Source organism: Rhinoraja longicauda, chromosome 6, assembly GCF_053455715.1.
Source record: "Rhinoraja longicauda isolate Sanriku21f chromosome 6, sRhiLon1.1, whole genome shotgun sequence".
Classification (NCBI taxonomy): Eukaryota; Metazoa; Chordata; class Chondrichthyes; order Rajiformes; family Arhynchobatidae; genus Rhinoraja; species Rhinoraja longicauda.
The window spans coordinates 4118480-4140335 of record NC_135958.1 but is presented as its reverse complement, the minus strand read 5'-3'; the positions used below and the strand labels follow the sequence as shown (position 1 = coordinate 4140335).

Sequence of the window (21856 nt, the reverse complement as noted above, 5' to 3'; positions counted from 1 at the left end):
AGTCCGAGGGTCACCAATGAGGTAGATACCAGTTCAGGACCGCTCTCTAGTTGTTGGTAGGATGATTCAGTTGCCTGATAACGGCTGGGAAGAAACTCTCCCTGAATCTGGAGGTGTGCGTTTTCACACTTCTGCACCTCTTGCCTAATGGGAGAGGAGAGAAGAGAGAAGTGGCCAGGGTGCGACTGGTCCTTGATAATGCTGCTGGCCTTGCCGAGGCAGCATGAGGTGCAGATGGAGTCAATGGAAGGGAGGTTGGTTTTTGTGAGGATTTTGTGTCTATCATGGAGGTAAACCAGCATCTGCAGTTCCTTGTTAGATGTGGCCCTTGTGGCTAAAGGGGCCAGGGGTTATGGAGAGAAGGCAGATACGGGATACTGAGTTGGATGATCAGCCATGATCATATTGAATGGCTGTGCAGGCTTGAAGGGCCGAATGGCCTACTCCTGCACCTATTTTCTATGTTTCTTCCCACACAGGACTTTCCTGAGAGCCCTGCAAACAATTCTCTCTCTCTCTCTCTCTCTCTCTCTTTCTCTCTCTCTCTCTCTCTCTCGCTACCTCTTTCATGCCTGTCTAATCCCCTTTCCTCCACACAGATCTTGTCTTCCTGTGACTCCCCCGTCCTAATTCCCCTGTGCTTTTTGCGTTCCTGACACCACCCCTTGTGCCTTGTACAGTTGCACGTTTGCCAAATGGTGCATCTGTGAAAGGCTTGTTTTTCCCCCCTGCTTAAACCTCCAGTAATTGAGCTCCACTGAAAACCGAGGCGGTTTGGAAAGGACTGTGGTCCCAGGGGTACATAACCCTTTGTCTTCCTTGGCTAAACCCACAGCTCGTTCGCAAGAAGTCTGAAGAAGGGTCGCGACCCGAAACGTCACCCATTCCTTCTCTCCAGAGATGCTGCCTGACCTGCTGAGTTACTCCAGCATTTTGTGATTACTTCGATTTGTACCGGCATCTGCAGTTATTTTCCTACAGAACAGGGAAGAGTTAATGGGGGGGGGGGGGGGGGAATGGCATGCAATTTTTCCCAGTGCTCCCTTGTCCAGTGAATGTCCGTGCCAAGTAATAAACAAACGTAGAAAGCCTTAAAGGAAAAGGGCAGTGTTGTACGATGAGCCACAACACTGCACTCACTCGCACAAACACACACTCCCAGCCTCTAGTTGGAAGCCTGCAATGCTTTTAACATTTCCTTCAGAGAAAAAAGTCTCTAACATAAACCTCAGATCATTTAAAAATAATTTGTAACAGACTTTGACTCGTTTACGTTTCAACCAACTGAAACCTAATATTATCCGCATATGACTTCAATGTGTTATTTATTTTCCACTGTTAAATTGACTTTTTTTTTTGCATTCCTGGTCGTGAAGTCTTCTTTGTTTTTTTTGTAAATAAGTTAAGGTGATGCATGCCAGCCAGCCATGTTGATAAGATGAAAATTTAGTGGGGTTTTTTCAGGAAATTGGCGAACAAGTAGAACATTGGACTTTAATATGAAATTAAACCATGTTAACAGTTTTAGTGAAGGAAGGAACTGCAGATGCTGGTTTACACCGAAGATAAACACAAAAATGCTGGAGTAACTCAGCGGGACAGGCAGCATCTCTGGAGGGGAGTAGGTGACATTTCGGGTCGAGACCCATCTTCAGTCTGAGCCAGGGGAGAAGGAAACGCCGAGATAAGGAAGGGCAAGGTGTGAAAATGAGACATCAAAGGAGATGCAGGTCAAGGAAAACCAATGTTAGTGAGGGGAAGATGACAACGAAGCATAAATACAGAGATAAAATTTAATGGGGGGGGGGGAGTCAGTCCAGTCGGAGAACTAGGATGGGGGGAGGAACAGAGAGAGAGAGAGAGAGAGGGGGAAAGCAAGGATTACTTGAAGTTCCTTCTCTCCATTCCTTCTCTCCTGAGATGTTGCCTGACCTGCTGAGTTACTCCAGCATTTTGTGAAATAAATTTGTACCAGCATCTGCAGTTATTTTCTTATGTTACTTGAAGTTAGATTAATTAATATTCACTCACACTGCTGCCCAAGATAAATATGAGGTGCTGTTCTGTAACAGTGAAATAGTTTTGAGACTTTTAACCGCATAGTTTCTGTACATCGAACGGGTGGGGGGTTGTTGTTTTGAAGACCTCGAATGCATTGAGCATAAATGGTCTCAAGCGGCAGATTTGTGCAACTCCGGGCTTCCAAGTGTTACCATTCCTGGTCAAAGCAGTTCCCCAGATGCCAGTGAATGTATTTCCTTCGGTGAGGGTTTTTTTTTCCCAACTTCCGCCAGTCTTGTGCCCAGCAGCTTGAAGGCGTCTGAGATATCTGGAAGTATAAAGGATTGGAGTGGAGAGGAACGAGGAGAGAGAGACAGACGCGCGTTGTCTGCATTTTGGTCCTCATGATAGCATTCGCAAGTTTGAAAAGTTCTCGACTCAATGATACCACTGCTGTGATTCTCTCTCACTCCCTCCCTCTTTCTTCTTTAAGTTGTTGTCTTCCCTTTGGAAGAAAATGACTGTCAAAGCAACTGGCAACTTCCACCGTTTGCTTTTGGAAGTGACTTTGTTCTGCATGGTCGCCGTGCGTCAGGCAGGAGCAGCGCCCACAGGCATTATCAAGTTTCCAGGTGATAACACCACGAAAACAGACAAGGAGCTGGCCACAGTAAGTTTGGACGGGGTTTGCCTAACTTTTCTTTATCACCCCTGCTCTGCAAATGGCGTTTAATGTTTACTGGGCTGCTGTTTTTTTCTGAGACTAAAACAAATAGCTGCCAAAAATAAGCAGGCTTTAAAATATATATATATATATATAATTCTGCTTTGCTCTTGAGTCAGAGTTTGCTTCACAGCCTGTTAACAGGGTGTTGAGTTTTTGACAATCAATGCCATCTCCAGCAGGAAGAAAAGACAGCCAGAACTTGCATTGTTTACGCATAAGATATTTAACAGTAGATTTTCTCCCGTGTTAAGTTACAGATCAAAAATATTCGTTGAGACGTGACATCTATTCTATAATCTGTTTGGCGTATCCATTGCAGACATTTCAAAATATCAATCAAAATAGAATTAACGCTGTATGTGGTCGACATGTTTTGAACGTCAATTTCTTTCTTTCAAATAAACTGGCGTTATTGGAGTTCATGAGTTTTTAATACTCAATGTTCCATTGGTGAGGCTGGCATTTGCAACGATTGGGTGTGCAGCGAGTTTAATATTTTTGCAGATTTTTCGTATAAGATTTTTGGCGTATTCGTATTTTGCATGTAAAATTATAAAAAGGACTGGACAAAGCTAGATGTAGGAAAAATGTTCCCAATGTTGGAGGAGTCCAGAACCAGGGGACACACAGAATAAAGAGGAGGCCATTCAAAACTGAGGTGAGAAGAAAGTTTTTCACCCAGAGAGTTGGGAATATGTGGAATTCTCTGCCACAGAAGGCAGTGGAGTCCAATCCAATTTAAAAGAGAGTTAGATAGAGCTCTAGGGGCTAGTGGAATCAAGGGATTTGGGGAGAAGGCAGGCATGTGGATGATCAGCCATGATCACAAAGAATGGCGGTGCTGGCTTGAAGGGCCAAATGGCCTCAAGCTGCACCTATTTTTCTATGTTTCTATTCGCCAACGAAAATAAGCTTTTAGACCTCCAAATGCCAAATATACCTATAGAGATTAAAAAATAATAATTACAAATCAGTCTGAATTATAAAAGGTCTCCCTTTCCTCCCAATCTCAATTCTGGCGACCCATAGTACTTCCAGCTAAAATGATTCATACTAAATTTTGGAATAGTTTAGTTCCTTGCAAACGTTCATAAGTTATAGGAGCAGAATTAGGCCATTCGGTCCATCAAGTCCACGCCACCATTCCACCAGCCACAGAGCAGTGCTGAACTACTGTCTACCTCTGTGGTGACCCTCAGACTATCCTTGATCGGACTTTGCTGGCTTTACCTTGCACTAAACGTTATTCCCTTATCATGTATCCATACACTGCAAATGCCTCGATTATAATCATGTGTTGTCTTTCCGCTGACTGTATAGCAGGCAACAAAAGCTTTTCACTGTACCTCGGTACACGTGACAATAAACTAACCTGAACTGAACATTCAATCATAGACAATATGTGCAGGAGGAGGCCATTCGGCCCTTCGAGCCAGCACCGCCATTCATCGTGATCATGGCTGATCATTCTCAATCAGTACCCCGTTCCTGCCTTCTCCCCATAACCCCTGACTCCGCTATCCTTAAGAGCTCTATCTAGCTCTCTCTTGAATGCATTCAGAGAATCGGCCTCCACTGCCTTCTGAGGCAGAGAATTCCACAGATTCACAACTCTCTGACTGAAAAAGTTTTTCCTCATCTCAGTTCTAAATGGCCTACCCCTTATTCTTAAACTGTGGCCCCTGGTTCTGGACTCCCCCAACATTGGGATCATGTTTCCTGCCCCTAACGTGTCCAATCCCTTAATAATCTTATATGTATTGTCTATTGTTCCAAGGTACAGTAAAATTCTTTTTTTTGCATAAAGATCAGATAATTATTGCCATACATCAGTACAATAACTACGTTGTGGAAGCATTGGAGATCATTTTTCAATGTTCTATAGATTCAGGATCAGTTCCTGTGGATTGGAGGATAGCAAATGTTATCCCACTTTTTAAGAAAGGAGGGAGAGAGAAAACGGGTAATTATAGACCAGTTAGTCTGACATCAGTGGTGGGGAAGATGCTGGAGTCAATTATAAAAGGCGAAATTGCTGAGCATTTGGAGAGCAGTAACGGGATCATTCCGAGTCAGCATGGATTTACGAAGGGGAAATCATGCTTGACAAATCTACTGGAATTTTTTGAGGATGTAACTAGGAAAATTGACAAGGGAGAGTCAGTGTACCTCGACTTTCAGAAAGCCTTCGACAAGGTCCCACATAGGAGATTAGTGGGCAAAATTAGGGCACATGGTATTGGGGGGTAGGGTACTGACATGGATAGAAAATTGGTTGACAGACAGAAAGCAAAGAGTGGGGATAAATGGGTCCCTTTCGGAATGGCAGGCAGTGACCAGTGGGGTACCGCAAGGTTCGGTGCTGGGACCCCAGCTATTTACGATATACATTAATGACTTAGACGAAGGGATTAAAAGTACCATTAGCAAATTTGCAGATGATACTAAGTTGGGGGGTAGTGTGAATTGTGAGGAAGATGCAATAAGGCTGCAGGGTGACTTGGACAGGTTGTGTGAGTGGGCGGATACATGGCAGATGCAGTTTAATGTAGATAAGTGTGAGGTTATTCACTTTGGAAGTAAGAATAGAAAGGCAGATTATTATCTGAATGGTGTCAAGTTAGGAGGAGGGGGAGCTCAACGAGATCTGGGTGTCCTAGTGCATCAGTCCATGAAAGGAAGCATGCAGGTACAGCAGGCAGTGAAGAAAGCCAATGGAATGTTGGCCTTCGTAACAAGAGGAGTTGAGTATAGGAGCAAAGAGGTCCTTCTACAGTTGTACCGGGCCCTGGTGAGACCGCACCTGGAGTACTGTGTGCAGTTTTGGTCTCCAAATTTGAGGAAGGATATTCTTGCTATGGAGGGCGTGCAGCGTAGGTTCACTAGGTTAATTCCCGGAATGGCGGGACTGTCGTATGTTGAAAGGCTGGAGCGATTGGGCTTGTATACACTGGAATTTAGAAGGATGAGGGGGGATCTTATTGAAACATATAAGATAATTAGGGGATTGGACACATTAGAGGCAGATAACATGTTCCCAATGTTGGGGGAGTCCAGAACAAGGGGCCACAGTTTAAGAATAAGGGGTAGGCCATTTAGAACGGAGATGAGGAAGAACTTTTTCAGTCAGAGGGTGGTGAAGGTGTGGAATTCTCTGCCTCAGAAGGCAGTGGAGGTCAGTTCGTTGGATGCTTTCAAGAGAGAGCTGGATAGAGCTCTTAAGGATAGCGGAGTGAGGGGGTATGGGGAGAAGGCAGGAACGGGGTACTGATTGAGAGTGATCAGCCATGATCGCATTGAATGGCGGTGCTGGCTCGAAGGGCTGAATGGCCTACTCCTGCACCTATTGTCTATTGTCTATTGTTTAAAAAACATTTAGACAGGATACACGGGTAGGATAGGTTTAGAGGGATATGGTCCCAACGCAGGCTGGTGGGACTAGTGTGGGTGGGACATGTTGGTCGGTGTGGGCAAGTTGGGTTGAAGGACCTATTTCTCCGCTGTATCACTCTATAACTTCATAAAACATAGAAGCAGCCCACTGAGTCTATAAGCAGGAGGCGCCAGGTTTTGGCGCATTTCACAGTTGCAGTTGGCAACAAAGGCCTGTCGCAGCCGTCACCTCCATCCGCTCATCCCGCGAACCGTCATCCCTCTCCACGCCCGGCCATCTTCAGCCTTCCTGACCCCCGGGGGCACCCCCTCCAGCCGACCTTCAGGGAGCGGGAAGGTACGACCCCCTCCCGGTCCTTTTGTCCAGAGCCAAAAGGCCATTCATCATGCACGGTGGCGCAGCAGTAGAAGTGCTGCCTTACAACACTTGCAGCGCCAGAGACCCGGGTCCGATCCCGACTACGGGTGCAGAGTTGTACGTTCTCCCCGTGACCTGTGTGGGTTTTCACCAGGGGCTCCGGTTTCCTCCCACACTCTAAAAGACGTACAGGTTTTGTAGGTTAATCGGCTTGGCGTAATTGTCAATTGGGGATCGCTGACCGGCACGGACTCGGTGGGCCGAAGGGCCTGTTTCCACGCTGTATCTCTAAACTAAACTAAAACATAAACATGCACTAACACACCGATTTCCGTTTTGCGTCAGATATACTTGAACAAGTTCTATGGCTGTCCGAAGGAAAGGTGTGACCTTGTGGTGCTGTCAGACACACTGAAGAAAATGCAGAAATTCTTCGGATTGCTCCAAACTGGAAAGCTGGATACGGACACGGTCAACATGATGAAAAAGCCACGATGTGGAGTTCCTGATTTAGCCAATTACAACTTCTTCCCACAGAAACCAAAATGGGAAGATAATATAATCACTTACAGGCAGGTGTCACTTTACACATATCGTACATATCGTAACGGCCAAACGCCCCTGCTTTGTAAAATGCTTTTCATTGCTTGGAGTTCATAGCCAATGGAATGTTGGCCTTCATAACAAGAGGAGTTGAGTATAGGAGCAAAGAGGTCCTTCTGGGGTGGTACAGGGCCCTAGTGAGACTGCACCTGGAGTACTGTGTGCAGTTTTGGTATCCAAATTTGAGGAAGGAATATTCTTGCTATTGAGGGCGTGCAGCGTAGGTTTACTAGGTTAATTCCCGGAATAGCGGGACTGTCATATGTTGAAAGACTGGAGCGACTAGGATTGTATACACTGGAATTTAGAAGGGTGAGAGGGGATCTTATCGAAACGTATAAGATTATTAAGGGGTGTGACACGTTAGAGGCAGGAAACATGTTCCCAATGTTGGGGGAGTCCAGAACAAGGGGCCACAGTTTAAGAATAAGGGGTAGGCCATTTAGAACTGAGATGAGGGGAAAAAAAGTTCAGTCAGTGAGTTGTGAATCTGTGGAATTCTCTGCCTCAGAAGGCAGTGGAGGCCAATTCTCTGAATGCATTCAAGAGAGAGCTAGATAGAACTCTTAATGATAGCGGAGTCAGAGGGTATGGGGAGAAGGCAGGAACGGGGTACTGATTGAGAATGATCAGCCATGATCACATTGAATGGCGGTGCTGGCTCGAACGGCCGAATGGCCTCCTCCTGCACCTATTGTCTATTGTCTGTTGAGTTTACTTGAGCTACTGGCATGTTCTCAAAGTGGAAAGAAAACAAAACAAGTTAGACACAAAGTGCTGGAGTAACTCAGCGGGTCAGTCAGCACCCCCGGCTGGAGAGCATGGATAGGTAGACACAAAATGCTGGAGTAACTCAGAGATGCTGTCTGACCTGTAAGTTACTCCAGCTTTTTGTGTCAATTGACAAACTTGCACGTCTTTAGAGCACCCGGAGAAAACCCACTCGGTCGCAGGGAGAAGGTACCTACAGCACCGGAGGTCAGGATCGAAGGTGGGTCTCTGGCACTGTCAGGCAGCAACTCTACCGCTGCGCCACTGTGTCGCCCTAATCTATCCATGTGCTCCAGAGATGCTGCCTGACCCGCTGAGTTACTCCAGCACGTTGTGTCCCTTTGTGTAAGCCAGCATCTGCAGTTGCTTGTCTCTGCATTCTCCGCTGAACTTCTTTTGTCTGCTCCCAGGATTTTGGGGTACACACACGACCTGGACCAAGAGACGGTGGATGACGCCTTTGCTCGGGCTTTTCTGGTGTGGAGTAACTTCACTCCGCTGAAATTTTCCAGGATCCAAGATGGCGATGCCGACATCATGATCAACTTTGGCCGCTGGGGTAACGTTGCTTCCATTGAAACCTAAACAACACTTGAAAGATGGGCGATGAATCCAGAAAAAACGTTATTAACGCCACACAGGGGTATTGGAAGGCCACATCCAATGTCTAAAGGGGGAGTCCAGAACCAGGGCCACATTTTAAGAATAAGGGGTGGGCCATTTAGAACAGAGATGAGGAAAAACTTTTTCAGTCACAGAGTTGTAAATCTGTGGAAGTCTCTGCCTCAGAAGGCAGTGGAGGCCAATTCTTTGGATGCTTTCAAGAGAGAGCTAGATAGAGCTCTTAAGGATAGCGGAGTCAGGGGGTATGGGGAGAAGGCAGGAACGGGGTACTGATTGTGAATGATCAGCCATAATCACATTGAATGGCGGTGCTGGCTCGAAGGGCCGAATGGCCTACTCCTGCACCTATTGTTTATTGTCTATTGATGTTAGTTTAGTTTAGTTTATTACAGTCACGTGCACCGAGGTACAGTGAAAAGCTTTTTCGCTGCGTACTATCCATTCAGCAAAGTTATTTTATATGATTAGGGAGGTTCTGTTTAAACGCTTCAGGTGCAAGTAACTCCAGTTCAATTAGTGGCGGCTGATGCAGACAGTGCTGACCATGTTGAATTTGGACATTCTCCCTGTGACCACGTGGGTCTCCTCCGGGTGCCCCGGTTTCCTGTACATTCCACAGACATGTGGGTTTGAAGGTTCATTGGGGTGTCTCTAAATTGCCCTGAGTGTGTAGAGAGTGGATTTGAAAGTGGGATAGTGTAGAAATAGTGTGAACAAGTGATCAATGGGTGGTGTGGACTCGGTGGGTCAAAGGGCCTGTTTCCATGCTGTATGTCTAAACCAACCTAAGCTAAACGGGGCGGCACGGTGGCGCAGCGGTAGAGTTGCTGCCTTACAGCGAATGCGCCGGAGACTCAGGTTCGATCTTAACTACGGGCGCCGTCTGTACGGAGTTTGTACGTTCTCCCCGTGACCTGCGTGGGTTTTCTCCGAGATCTTCGGTTTCCTCCCACACTCCAAAGACGTGCAGGTTTGTAGGTTAATTGACTAGGTAAATGTAAAAATTGTCCCTAGCGTGTGTAGGATAGTGTTAGTGTGCGGGGATCGCTGGGCGGCGCGGACTCGGTGGGCCGAAGGGCCTGTTTCCATGCTGTATCTCTAAAAATAATCTAAACTAAACTAAGCAACATAGTTAAGCTACAGGACACAAATTGCTGGAATAACTCAGCAGGTCAGGCAGCATATCTGAAGGACATGGATAGGTGACGTTTCGGGTCGAGACTCTTGATAGGTAATGTTTCGGGTCTTTATTTCCAAATATGAGTTATAGAAGTTGGGAAGTCATGTTGCAGTTACATAAGACATTGGTGAGGCCGCATTTAGAGTATTGTGTTCCATGTTATAGGACAGATGTTGTCAAGTTGGGAAGGGCACAGAGAAGACTTACGAGGATGTTGCCAGGACTCGAGGGTCTGAGATATAGGGAAAGGTTGAGCAGGCTGAAACTCTATTCCTTGGAGCGCAGGAGGATGAAGGCTGATCTTAAAGAGATGTACAAAATCATGAGAGGAATAGATCGGGTAGATGCACAGAGTCTCTTGCCCAGAGTGGGTGATTCGAGAACCAGAGGATGTACAGTAGGTGTAAGGTGAAGGGGAAAAGATTTAATAGGAGTCTGAGGGGTAAATTGTTTACACAAAGGGTGGTGGGTGAATGGAACGAGCTGCCATAGGAGGTAGTTGAGGCATGGACTATCTCAAAGTTTAAGAAAGAATGAAACATGTACATGAATAGAACAGGTTTAGGGGAATGTGGGCCAAACGCAGGCAGGTGGGACTAGAGTAGATGGGGCATGTTGGTCGGTGTGGGCAAGTTGGGCCGAAGGGCCTGTTTCCACGCTGTATGATTCTACGACATGGCTAAAATGATTAAAAAATCAAACCTGATCAATGTGGGATCAGTCTGAAGAAAGGTATTGCCCCGAAACGTCACCCACTCCTTCTCTCCAGAGATGCTGCCTGTCCCGCTGAGTTACTGCAGCATTTTGTGTCTGTCTTCGGTTGATACTAGCATCTGCACTTCCTTCATGTACACACATCTAATCTAGCAGTGTTATGTTATCCCCATCCAGAACATGGCGATGGGTACCCATTCGATGGCAAGGACGGGCTGCTGGCCCACGCGTTTGCCCCAGCAAAGGGGCTCGGGGGAGACTCTCACTTTGATGACGACGAGTTCTGGACGCTGGGCGACGGGCCAGGTATGCGGTCATCTGTTCACCTGCCATCTGCTCGATTTAGTCCCCCATTGGTTGTTCACGCTTGATTAATTCCCTCCAGCCATCAGGCTATTAAACACTGCAACCTCCAAATAAGCTCTGAACTACGTAGACTTGGGGCATCGGTTTTGTCTTTTTGTACTATTTTTGTTTGTTTGTTTGTTTTGTATATGTATGTACACATATAATATATATATATATATTATATATATACATACACGTGTGTGTGCGTGGGTGTGTATGTGTGTGTATATTTATATATATATATATATATATGTCTGTGTATATAATAAAAGAAGTTCAGTGTTTTTTATATTTTTCTATACTAAACTTTTATTACATTGTTTATGATATTGTTTGCAGAGTAATATGTTTACATATCTGTTGTGCTGCTGTAAGTAAGAACTTCATTGTTCTGTTTGAGACGTCCTGATTCTTGACTCTTGACCTGATTTGAATGTAGTGCCAAGGACGTGCGGTTTTGTAGGTTAATTGGCCTCTGTAAAACTGCCCTGAGTGTGTAGGGAGTGGATGCCAATGTGAAAGACCCGGTCTCCGCGCCAACAGGCCGCTAGGGACTGGCTGGGCCGAAGGGCCTGTTTCCAAGCCGTACCTCTAAACTAAAATTAAAGGTGAAATTTTGTTTTACAAAATGGTTTGCAGACTATACCATTTACACCAAAGATATTTATGGCAGGACACTTTAAGTACTGTCGCTGATTCCTGAGGGGTTCGGAGGTCTTGGTTACCTCAAGATTTTCAGGTTTCCTTGAAATTTAAACTATAATTATCACGGATTATGTTATTATCTACTAGTTCATTCATTTATTCAGAGCTAACCGGAATAAAAAATGAAAATCACATTTTATGGAACACGGCACCTTGGCGCGGCAGTAGAGTTGCTGCCTCACAGCGCCGGAGACCCGGGTTCGATCCTGACTACGGGTGCTGTCTGTATGGAGTTTGCACGTTCACCCCGTGACCTGCGGGTTTTCCCCCGGGAGCTCCTGTTTCCTCCCAAACTCCAAGGACGTACAGATTTGTCGGCTAATTGGCTAATTGGTCAAATTGCAAATTGCGTAGGATAGTGTTGGTGTGCGGGGATCGCTGGTCAGCCCGGACCCGGTGGGCCGAAGGGCCTGTTTCCGCGTTGTATCTCTAAACTAAACTAAAAAAATGTGTTGAAGTAGATTGGAAATGCTGAATTGGAATTTATGAGTCTGCGCATTTGTGTTTTACAGTTATTAAAGCAAGATTTGGGAATGCCGAAGGTGCTTTTTGCAAATTTCCTTTCTCGTTCAACGGGAAGGAATACAACAGCTGCACAATAGAGGGCCGCAGTGATGGATACCCCTGGTGTTCCACCACCTATGACTTTGACACCGATTCAAAATACGGATTCTGTCCTCATGAATGTAAGATTTCCATTCGAACTAAAGTCATTGAGACATCATCAGGCAAAAAGTGGTCGGTGAGCCAAAGGAGCCATTGTACAGGGCCCTAGTGAAACCGCACCTGGAGTACTGTGTGCAGTTTTGGTCTCCAAATTTGAGGAAGGATATTCTTGCTATTGAGGGCGTGCAGCGTAGGTTCACTAGGTTAATTCCTGGAATAGCGGGACTGTCATATGTTGAAAGACTGGAGCGACTAGGATTGTATACATTGGAATTTAGAAGGACGAGAGGAGATCTTATCGAAACGTATAAGATTATTAAGGGGGTGGACACGTTAGAGGCAGGAAACATGTTCCCAATGTTGGGGGAGTCCAGAACAAGGGGTCACAGTTTAAGAATAAGGGGTGGGCCATTTAGAACGGAGATGAGGAAAAGCTTTTTCAGTCAGAGAGTTGTGAATCTGTGGAATTCTCTGCCTCAGAAGGCAGTGGAGGCCAATTCTCTGAGTGCATTTAAGAGAGAGCTAGATAGAGCTCTTAGGGATAGCGGAGTCAGGGGGTATGGGAAGAAGGCAGGAACGGGGTACTGATTGAGAATGATCAGCCATGATCACATTGAATGGCGGTGCTGGCTCGAAGGGCCGAATGGCCTACTCCTGCACCTATTGTCTATTGAGATAAGAGAGCGTATGATCAAATGAGAAATCAAAGAGAAGGGATTTTATAAGGTCATAGTGTCATACAGTGTGGAAACAGGCCCTTCGGCCCAACATTCCCACACCAGCCAACATGTCCCAGCTACACTAGTACCAGCAGCCTGCACTTGGCCCATATCCCTCTCAACCTGTCCCATCCATGCACCTGTCCAAATGTTTCTTAAACGTTGCGATTTTACCTGCCTCAACTACCTCCTCCGGCAACTCGTTCCAAACAACCAACACCCTCTGCGTGTAAAAGTTATTCCTCAGGTTTCTATTCAATCTTTCCTCCCTCTTCACCTTAAACTAATGTCCTATAGTTCTTATTCACAAAATGCTGGAGTAACTCAGCAGGTCAGGCAGCATCTCGGGAGAGAAGGAAGGACACTTTGAAGAAGTACCCCTCCTATAGTTCTTGATTTCCCTACTCTGGGCAAAAATGTGTCTACCCGATCTATTCCTTTTAATTTGTACACCTTTGTAAGATCACCCCCTCATTGTCCTGCGCTACAAGGAATGGAGCCCTAGCCTGCTTAACCGCCCCCTATAGCTTATATATATAGCTTACAAGTCCTGGCAACATCCTTGTAAATCTTCTCCGCACCCTTCTCTTAAATCTTCTCGGTAAGAGAGGCCTGGACATAGAACATAGCAAAGTACAGGACAGAAACAGACCCTTTGGCCCACATTGTCTCTGTGACGAACATGATCCATATGCCTACATATCCATGAGCCTACCTAAAAGCTTCTTAAATGCCACTATCGTATCTGCTGCCACCACTACCCTTCACTCCAGGCAACCACCACTCTCTCCTCCCGCGCATTTTCTTTCAACTTTCTTCCTCTCACTTTAAAGAAATGGAGAGAATGTAGTTTAGGAAGGATTGAAATGCCACGGGGATTATGCAGCTGCATTTATAGAGAGAAATGATCGAACATGAGATAATAGGTATCACAAAATGCTGGAGTAACTCAGCGGGTCAGGCAGCATCTTGGAGAGAAGGGATGGATGACGTTTCGGGTCGAGACCCTTCTTCAGACTGGGAATATGGGAACATGGGAATAAGTTGTATTAAAACCCAAATTCAGGGAAACTGAATACTTGTGACAGGGATTAATGGGCTGACAGAGACAGTGGTGAGGACAGACTCAAAATGCTGGAGTAACTCAGCGGGACAGGCAGCATCTCTGGAGAGAAGGAATGGGTGACGTTACGGGTTGAGACCCTTCTTCAGACTGAGAATGACGTTTCCACTCAGTCTGAAGAAGGGTCTCGACCTGAAACTTCACCCATTCCTTCTATCCAGAGATGCTGCCTGAACCGTTGAGCATTTTGTGTCTATCTTCGGTTTAAACCAGCATCTGCAGTTCCTTCCTACAACGATAGCGATGAGGAAATCCTTTTGTTGCCTCGGCCCTATTGTTTAATAAAAAAAATAGAAACTTTAAATATTGCTGAAGAACTCGGATCCAATTTAGGTCAAAGAGAACTCTCATGGTGATAAACCGGTGAGGAGCAGGTTAGAGCAGCAGAAATTGAGATAAATTAAAGTTGGCCTTGGACAGAGAAAGGAGTCTAGTCAAAAGGGTTAAGCAATTGTTGAGATGTTAACTGGACCAGGTTATGTGTGCAAATTTCAGCATCAGATGGGCAGCAGCAGAGGCAAGTGTTTTACTTTAGTTTTTGTTTATCTATTGCAGCGTTTCCCAACCTTTTTACCCTTTTGGAACCCTTGAAATAATTGTCGTGTCTCAGGGAACCCCCTACATAAAAAATTATGACACATCTTTATTAATCTCTTTCTTTCTCTTTCATAAACTTAAAGTTCATGAGGCAGACGTAATATATTTTTCTGATAACTGGTTTTGACCAAAAGATAACTTGCGTTTTTCTCGTTTTTTGTGAAATTAAACACAAAATTGACTCAAAAATGCATTTACACGTGATTAGCCTATTTGTCACTATTTCTCTCGGAACCTTTCACGGAACCCTAGCATTCCTGGGAACCCCGGTTGAGAAACGCTGATGTATTGTCATGTACACGAAGATATATTGAAATGGGTGTTCTGCATGCTATCCAGTCAGATCATGTCTGAAGAAGGGTCTCGACCCGAAACGTCGCCCATTTCTTCTCTCCAGAGATGCTGCCTGTCCTGCTGAGTTACTCCAGCATTTTGTGTCTATCCTCACCACTGTCTCTGTCAGCTCCTGCAGCCCATTAATCTCTGTCACAAGTGTTCAGTTTCCCTGAATATGGCATCTCTCTGCCTCAGAAGGCAGTGGAGGCCAGTTCGTTGGATGCTTTCAAGAGAGAGCTGGATAGAGCTCTTAAGGATAGCGGAGTGAGGGGGTATGGGGAGAAGGCAGGAACGGGGTACTGATTGAGAGTGATCAGCCATGATCGCATTGAATGGCGGTGCTGGCTCGAAGGGCTGAATGGCCTACTCCTGCACCTATTGTCTAATGTCTCCCACAAGTGGAAATATCCTCCCCATATTCTCATAAAAGAAAACTTGATCTTTCGGACAAAGACACAAAGTGCTGGAGTAACTCAGCAGGTCAGGCAGTATCTCTGGAGAACAAAATCTTGAGCAGGGTCCTGACCCGAAACATCACCCTTCCTTTTACTCCACAGATGCTGCCTGTCCTGCTGAGTTACTCCAGCATTTTGTGTCTATCCTCACCACTGTCTCTGTCAGCTCCTGCAGCCCATTAATCTCTGTCACAAGTGTTCAGTTTCCCTGAATATGGTATCTCATATTTCACTTGGGCAGCTTACAGCCCAGTGGTCTGAATATTGATTTCGAAGGTATCACAAAATGCTGGAGTAACTCAGCAGGTCAGGCAGCATCTTGGAGAGAAGGAATGGGTGACGTTTCGGGTCGAGACCCTTCTTCAAACTGAATATTGATTTTTTTCACTTCAGGTAGCCCCGGCATTCCCGCTCTCTCCATCCCCTCCCCCACCCAAGTCGCACCAGCTTCTCATTTACACCCTACAAACAGCTAACAATGGCCTGTTTCCTTTATCATCGTTACTTTTTTGCACATCTTTCATTCATTGCTCTTTATCTCTCACATCACCGTCTATATCTCTCATTCCCCTTTTCCCTAACTAGTCTGAAGAAGGGTCTCGGCCCGAAACGTCACCCAGTCCTTCTCTCAATAGATGCCGCCTGACCTGCTGAGTTACTCCAGCATTTTGTGTCTATCTTTGGTATAACATGTACTGTAGGTAATGGAGGGTATAAGAAAGATATAATATCATTGAAATCTAATAAAGTCAGATTCAAGATGGGTCTCCAACGAGGTGGATGGGAGGTCAGGACTAAAACTCTAGCTGATTAGAGAGAGGGCTGTTCACTTGCCTGTTAACAGCTGGGAAGAAACATTTCCTGAAAGTCTATTGAGAAAGGAGCCAAACACCCACACACTGTCCAGGAGTGGATCAACACCTTACATAAAACTGGATATCAAGTTGTAAACATGGCAAAAATGGGCGCACTTTCATGTAAATAAACCGTAAGCCATCTTCCTGTGGCTGTTACACAAGAACTTTACAAGCTGGATTTAACTGAAGGCAGCGTTTAGCTGAAGGCAGTCCTGGAATGTTTACTCATGACCCCGGCAGTCCGCTGCAGTGATTGTACTTCTGTTCAGCGGCCTAGACATGTGCTTTCACTTAAGGATTGTGCTTGCACCTTTATGTTGCAGCATGGGCACATGAATCAGCAGCATGCTTCAAACTATGAAAACCACAATAGATCTTGAGCTGCATAATACTGTAGCTGACAGTTCACCCAAGTTGCTGACTGCAATTGAAGCTGCTTATTAAAAGTGAGTCATGAAACAGATGTTTCTGTTCCTTCAACTAGAACAATGAAATCCAGCTTTCAGCTAAGTTCATGAACTAAGCAAGACAGATTATTTTTCCTGGCATCTGTTTGATCGATTTTACGTAAGAGTCGTAGAGTCAAACAGCATGGAAACAGGCCCTTTGGCCTTTGGCCCAACTTTGCTCATGTCGACCAAGATGCCCCATTCTACACTAGTCAATAGACAATAGACAATAGGTGCAGGAGGAGGCCATTCGGCCCTTCGAGCCAGCACCGCCATTCAATGTGATCATGGCTGATCATTCTCAATCAGTACCCCGTTCCTGCCTTCTCCCCATACCCCCTGACTCCACTATCCTTAAGAGCTCTATCCAGCTCTCTCTTGAATGCATTCAGAGAATTGGCCTCCACTGCCTTCTGAGGCAGAGAGTTCCACTCTGAGGCAGAGAATTGCCCCCATCTGCCTCCATTTATCCCATGTCCCTCGAAACCTTTCTCATTCATACATCTGACCTATCCCACTAAAGTGTTCCTGTCCATGTACCTGTTTTAAATGTTGTTATAGTATCTGCCTCAACTAACTCCCCAGGCAGCTCGTTCCCTCTACACTCCACCCTCTGAGTAAAAAAAATGGCCTTCGAGTTTCTATTAAATCTCTCTCCTCTCTCACATTAAATCTTTGTCCTTCTGGTTCTTGATTCTCCTACTCTGGTAAAATACTCTGTACATCTACCCTATCTGTTCCACTCGTGATGTTATACAACTCTATAAGATCACTCCTCAGTCTACCGAGCTCCAAGGAATAAAGTTCTAGCCTCTCCCTGTAGTTCAGGCACTCAAGTCCTGGCAACATCCTCATAAATCTTCTCTGCACTCTTTCCAGCCTAGTTTAGTTTGGTTTAGTTTATTGAAACGTGTACCGAGCTACAGTGAAAAGCTTTTTTTGTTGAGTGTTATCCAGTTAGCAGAAAGACCATACATGATTACAAGTGTATGAACGAACTGCAAATGCTGGTTTAAACCAGAGATAGACACAAGCGGTGCTGGTTCGAAGGGCCGAATGGTCTACTCATGCAACTATTGTCTATTGTCTAAAATGCTGGAGTAACTCAGCAGGACAGGCAACCCTGTCTTTGAAGAGAAGAAATGGGTGACGTTTTTCGGGTTGAGCCTGAAGAAGAGTCTCGACCCGAAACGTCACCCATTACTTCTCTCCAGAGATGCTGCCTGTCCCGCTGAGTTACTCCAGCATTTTGTGTCTGTACATATAGTATAAGAAAATAACTGCAGATGCTGGTACAAATCGAAGGTATTTATTCACAAAATGCTGGAGTAACCCAGGAGGTCAGGCAGCATCTTAGGAGAGAAGGAATGGGTGACATTTCGGGTCGAGACCCTTCTTCAGAATTGTGTCTGTACATGATTGCTATCAAGCCGTCCGCAGTGTGCAGATGCGGTATAAAGGGAACAACGTTTGGTGCAAGATAAAGTCCAGTGGAATGTGATTAAAGATAGTCTGAGGGCCTCCAATGAGGTTGTTGGTGGCTTAACAACATCTTTCTCATACTAATTGCGCGGAATTCTTTGTTGTGGAGTGAGTCTGTAACAGGTTTTGCTTCTTTGCAGCGCTATTCACCATGGGCGGTAACAGTGACGGGGCGCCGTGCACGTTCCCTTTTACCTTTGACAGCAAGCCGTTTAATAGCTGTACGACTGAAGGGAGAAGCGATGGCTATCGATGGTGCAGTACGACCAGCAACTATGACACGGACAGAAAATATGGCTTTTGTCCGGTACAAGGTACTTCTTGTTATTTTTTTGGTTCGAGACACAGCGCCGACCGGCGATCATCGTACACGAGGGCAGCACAGTGGCGCAGCGGTAAGTGTTGCTGCCTCACAGCGCCGGAGACCCGGGTTCGATCCTGACTACTGGTGCTGACGGTACGTTCTCCCTGTGCCCTGCGTGGGTTTTCTCCGGGTGTTCTGGTTTCCTCCCATGCTCCAGGTTTGTAGGTTAATTGGCTTCGGTAAAAATTGTAAATTGTCCCAGGTGTGTGGGATGGTGCTAGTGTACGGGGCGGTCACTGGTCGGCGTGGACTCTGTGGGCCAAAGGGCATGTTTCCGTGTCTAAAGTCTAAAGGACAGTCAAACATGCAAAATGCTCTGCAATGTGGAAGTGGAGTGTTGGGATCTCTGAAGCAAACGGATTGACTGCCCATTTAGCCAATAGACAATAGGTGCAGGAGTAGGTCATTTGAGCCATCACCGCCATTCAATGTGATCGTGGCTGATTTATTATGTCTGAACAAGGGTCTCAACCCGAAACGTCACCCATTCCCTCTTTCCTAGATGCTGCCTGACCTACTGAGTTACTCCAGCATTTTAGATTTTTTTTTAGATTGAGAGATACAGCGCAGAAACAGGCCCTTCTGCCCACCGGGTCCGCGCCGCCCAGCGATCCCCGCACACTACCACTATCCTACACCCACTAGGAACAATTTTTACATTTGCCCAGCCAATTAACCTACATACCTGTACGTCTTTGGAGTGTATGAGGAAACCGAAGATCTCGGAGAAAACCCACGCGGGTCACGGGGAGAACGTACAAACTCCGTACAGACGGCGCCCATAGTCAGGATCGAACCTGAGTCTCCGGCGCTGCATTCGCTGTAAGGCAGCAACTCTACCGCTGCGCCATCGTGCCGCCCTACCTATGGATACCTATGGCTGATTTAATGGCCACCTTATTCCAACCATCGTCTTCCCCCACCATATCTGCTTCCTAGACTTCATACATTTGTTTTCTCTTGTTCTCGCTTCTAATGAACGATCTTTGACCTGAAACAGTAGCTGCTGCCTGGCCCACTGTGATTTTTCCAGCATTTTCTGTTTTTTTGTCTTCCATCAGATAATCAGCGTCTGCAGTTTTTGTTTTGATTCCTTGAACCATTCCTCCCCGATTTCCTCTTTTGCCTCTCGGCCAAATATCCATGGGTTCTGGAGTCAAGAATAGCAACATTTCATAACGTCCAATTATCAGCTGCCATTTCCTGTCAGAAAATGTTAGAATAGCATGCGTTGGAACAAAGACTTACCCGTACATATAAAGGTCATTGTGGAATCTTCTGACTGCTCTCTGCTGACTGTATTTAATGGGCTATCTGACAACATTGCAAAGTGCCCCAGGAATAATAAGCTTGCACTTTTCAAATGGGTAACATATTTTGCAGTGCATGTTTCGTTTCTGACAGTCAGTGTATCAATCTCCCTTCCATTGTCACTTCCAACTACACTTCACGCTGCCTCGGCAAGGCCACCAGCATAATCAGGAACCAGTCTCACCCTGACAGTGATAGACACAAAATGCTGGAGTAACTCAGCGGGACAGGCAGCCTCTCTGGGGAGAAGGAATGGGTGACGTTTCGAATCGAGACCCCTCTTCTCCCCTCTCCCATCTGGCACAGAGGTATAGTAGCGTGAGGATGCAATGCTCCAGATTCAGGGCCAGTTTCTTCCCAGCTATATTCAAGCAACTGAACCATCCTATCACCAGCTCTAGAGCGGTCCTGACCTATCATCTACCCGATTGGAGACTATCGGTCTATCCTTAATCGGACGTTACTGGACTTAATCTTGCACTAAATGTTCTTCCTTTTATCTATTCCCTGTGTCTGTTCACTATGGACTGCTTGAATGTAATTATGTACAGTATTTCCACTGACTGGATAGCACGCAGCAAAAAAGCTTTTCACTGTACCTCGGTGACAATATACTAAACATTAGTTAGTTTATACACGTGACAATGTACTAAACTAAATTTTGGTCTTTAGTGTGGACACATGGAAATGCAGATGCTGAAACCTAGATCCAAACACAAAGTGCTGGAGTAACCCAACAGGTTAGGCAGCATCCGCGGAAAGAGTGGATAGTTTGAGACCCTTTTTCAGACCAGAAGAGGGGTCCTGATCCAAAACATCTTCCATCCATTTCCTCCACAAATCTTAATGGATGGTGGAGGGATATGTTCTCAGATAGTTTAAGAAGTCTCTACACAATCACATGATTTAGTTTAGAAGTACAGCACGGAAACAGAACCGACAGCCCGCCGAGTCCGCATCGACCAGCGATCCCCGTACACGGGCACTACCCTACACAACAAGAGACAATTTACAATCTTTTACCGAAGCCAATTAACCAACAAATCTGCACGTCTTTGGAGTGTGGACGTAAACTGAAGCAGCTGGGGGAAAACCCACACGGTCACGGCGAGAACGTACAAACTCCGTGCAGACAGCGCCCGTAGTCGGGATCGAACCCGGGTCTCTGGCGCTGTGAGGCAGCAACTCTACCGCTGCGCTCCACTTGAGTCTCCAAGGTACAGAAGATGACAGACCCCATTATTTAATGGGGCAAGTATAGGTGGGTGGAGGGCATGGACATGATGGGCCAAAGGGCCTGTTTCTGTGCTGCAACACTCCGTAATTGGGAACAGATTAAGAAAAGTTTACGGTATACAGAGCGCCGATGGTCACGTGAGGCATGTTCATAAGTTCATACAGGATAGGAACAGAATTAGGCCATTCGGCCCATCAAGTCTATTCCGCCATTCAGTCTTAGCTGATCTATCTTTCCCTCTTAACCAAATATCCTGCCTTCTCCCCCACACCCCAGACACCCTGACTATTCAAAAATCTATCTCTCTCTGCCTTAACGATATCCACTGACGACCTCCACGGCCTTTTAGGGCAATGAATTCCACAAATTCACCACCTTCTGACTAAAGGGATTTCTCCTTATCTCCTTCCTAAAGGAATGTGCTTTAATTCTGAGGCTATGACCTCTAGTCCTCGACTCTCCCACCAGTGGAAACATCCTCTCCACATCCACTCTATCCAAGCCTTTCTCTATTCTGTCTGTTTCAATGAAGTCCCTCCTCATTCTTCTAAACTCCAGCGAGTACAGATCCAGTGTTGACAAACGCTCATCATAGGTTACCCCACTCATTCCTGGGATCATTCTTATAAACCTCCTCTGGACCCTCTCCAGAGCCAGCATGTCCTTCCTCAGATATGATCTTAGAAACATAGAAAATAAGTGCAGGAGGAGGCCATTTAGCCCTTTGAGCCAGCACCACCAATCATTGTGATCATGGCTGATCATCTACAATCAGTAACCTGTGCCTGCTTTCTCCCCATATCCCTTGATTCCACTAGCCCCAAGAGCTCTATCTA

The 21856-nt window shown here is 45.9% G+C and overlaps 1 protein-coding gene across 1 annotated transcript in view; it reads left to right on the top strand.

Annotated features, from left to right (window-relative positions):
* Positions 1–2305: 2305 nt before the first annotated feature.
* The window catches only part of mmp2 (matrix metallopeptidase 2), a 36481-nt gene continuing 16930 nt past the window's right edge, over positions 2306–21856 (top strand). Inside the window, exons 1-6 of the mRNA XM_078400375.1 lie at positions 2306–2671; positions 6825–7051; positions 8264–8412; positions 10549–10677; positions 11937–12110; positions 18249–18422. Coding sequence (XP_078256501.1) covers positions 2519–2671; positions 6825–7051; positions 8264–8412; positions 10549–10677; positions 11937–12110; positions 18249–18422 — 1006 coding nt within the window. The 5' untranslated portion in view covers positions 2306–2518. The remainder of the gene's footprint in view (positions 2672–6824; positions 7052–8263; positions 8413–10548; positions 10678–11936; positions 12111–18248; positions 18423–21856) is intronic.